The sequence below is a fragment of the Haplochromis burtoni genome, unplaced genomic scaffold (assembly GCF_018398535.1).
Source record: "Haplochromis burtoni strain Fernald_Lab_line unplaced genomic scaffold, NCSU_Asbu1 Contig_1066, whole genome shotgun sequence".
Taxonomy (NCBI): domain Eukaryota; kingdom Metazoa; phylum Chordata; class Actinopteri; order Cichliformes; family Cichlidae; genus Haplochromis; species Haplochromis burtoni.
The window spans coordinates 70,323-72,215 of record NW_024583427.1 but is presented as its reverse complement, the minus strand read 5'-3'; the positions used below and the strand labels follow the sequence as shown (position 1 = coordinate 72,215).

The window sequence follows — 1,893 nt, the reverse complement described above, 5'->3', positions numbered from 1 at the left end:
CAGAGTCTGGGTAGAGGTCAGTGGGATTACTTCACATTCACTTCATTTGAACTGCGGGATAAACGGTGTTGATCCGTAAATGAGTTCAAGTGACCCACTGCTCCACTTTCAGACACGGGAACTGCTGGACAAAAGCCCCGCTGTGTGGAGTGGAGTCGCACCATCCCCACCGCTTCAGCCAAAACACACACTACACATCACAGAGGAGGGTTATCAGACAGACACAGTCATGTTTGTGGTGATGATGAAATGGGTTGAGATAATAACATTTTTCATTTTGACTGAAATTCAATACATCGAATCAAACACAAAATCCATCGACAACAAAGGCATCTGACAGGAAATAAAAGACGGAGGAGGTTGTGTTACCCCGAGTGACTCGCGTCTCTGACCTGTAATCTGGGTTTTCGGGTTTGGAGGTGATTGAATGAAATGGACTGATGTCAGGTTAGTAACTGGGACTACCACTCTATGTAAGGCTTGTGATAACAATTGCTCAACTTTACCTGGAAATGAACCATAGCTATCCAGAGCACAGCTGGAGACACAAACACACAGCAGATTTTTGGACAGTTTAAAGTTCAGCTATGAAATCATTTCTCACCAACTGTCAAACCTCTACTGAGATTATCCCTTCATTTATATTTTTATATTGTCAGAGAATGGAGGGTTTGCGGTCTGCAGTACACTGAAATCACCAGTAAGTGGCGACATAGAGCCAAGCAGTACAAGTAGGAACTACAGTACAGAGGTAGAGGCAGATTTTGTGTTTTGGGGATGTTTTATTGGGAACAGGGATCAAAGAAAATCACCTAGGATTAATTTCAGATTATTTTAAGACTTTAGAATCAAATATCTCACCTGGAGAAGGCTTCATCCAAACCATCTTCTATTTCCTGCAAGAAAAGCAATCAGTCCTTAACATTAACTCAGGGAAAAGCATGTAATATGTGTGTGGTGCTGGCACAAACAAGGGAAATTTAAAGCAAATCTTTCCAAAAGCTGGAGATCCAAACTGAGTCGGGAAAAATCCAGCTCTCAAACTGAGGATGGTCAACATTGGAGTATGAAAGAACGGTCATTTGTAAGAGATTCACAGTCAACACAGACACAAAGCGAGAGGACGGACTCACCCAGGCAAGATTGTTGTTGGACTCTGAGGTCTGTTTGTGGTTATCCAGCTGATCCTCTCCGATGTTTCCATTGGTCTCCACTGCCACATTCACACTCTTCTCCAAATCCAACAACATATCTGTAGCCACATCTAATAGAAAAGAGATGGAATGACAACTGATTGGTGTTATAATAACAGATCAGAGCAAGACACAGTGCAGCCTCCACACCAGGATGAAGTGACAGAGGGGGCAGTTAAAAATGATGATGGGGCAGATCATCGTGCCATGTCTGTTTCTGCATCTCTGTGGCAATATAATGTTAAAGCATGCAAAGGTTTTCCATGTCCTTTTATGTCTATAGCCATGAATAAATTGGTTTCACAGTTAGTTAGATTTTAGTTGAAATTGGTTACAATAAATTGTTTCACAAACTGTGCTGCATTGAGCTGTGTATTATCTGTGAAAGGCTAAATGCCAACGTCACAAACCTCCAGTTTCAAAAGCAAGAATTACATTCTCACAGGAACAGAGAGGCCAGACGTCTATTAAGCCTGTGTGTCTGCGGGAATATAACTCTTTGACCATGGGACTACAGGCGTAAAATAATTATTTTAACCAGTGAGGGCTGACTAATAAAAGCCTGAAGCACCACATACCCTCTACTGTGAAAAACAAAAAAGGCAGATGTGCCATGGAGATTTATTTCCCAGCTGATCACGTTCTGTGAACAGTACGTAGAACTAAAGCTGAAAACTTTAGGCCACACAACATGGCTTGT

General features: G+C 41.9%; 1 protein-coding gene across 2 annotated transcripts in view; it reads right to left on the bottom strand.

The window, feature by feature from the left end:
- The window catches only part of LOC102298117 (low density lipoprotein receptor adapter protein 1-A), a gene marked incomplete in the record, with an annotated part of 18,318 nt that overhangs the window by 2,133 nt on the left and 14,292 nt on the right, over nt 1-1,893 (bottom strand). Inside the window, 3 exon segments of one of the 2 annotated variants that reach the window (XM_042216471.1) lie at nt 507-538; nt 862-896; nt 1,134-1,264. In XM_042216471.1, coding sequence (XP_042072405.1) covers nt 507-538; nt 862-896; nt 1,134-1,264 — 198 coding nt within the window. 2 annotated transcript variants of the gene reach the window in all.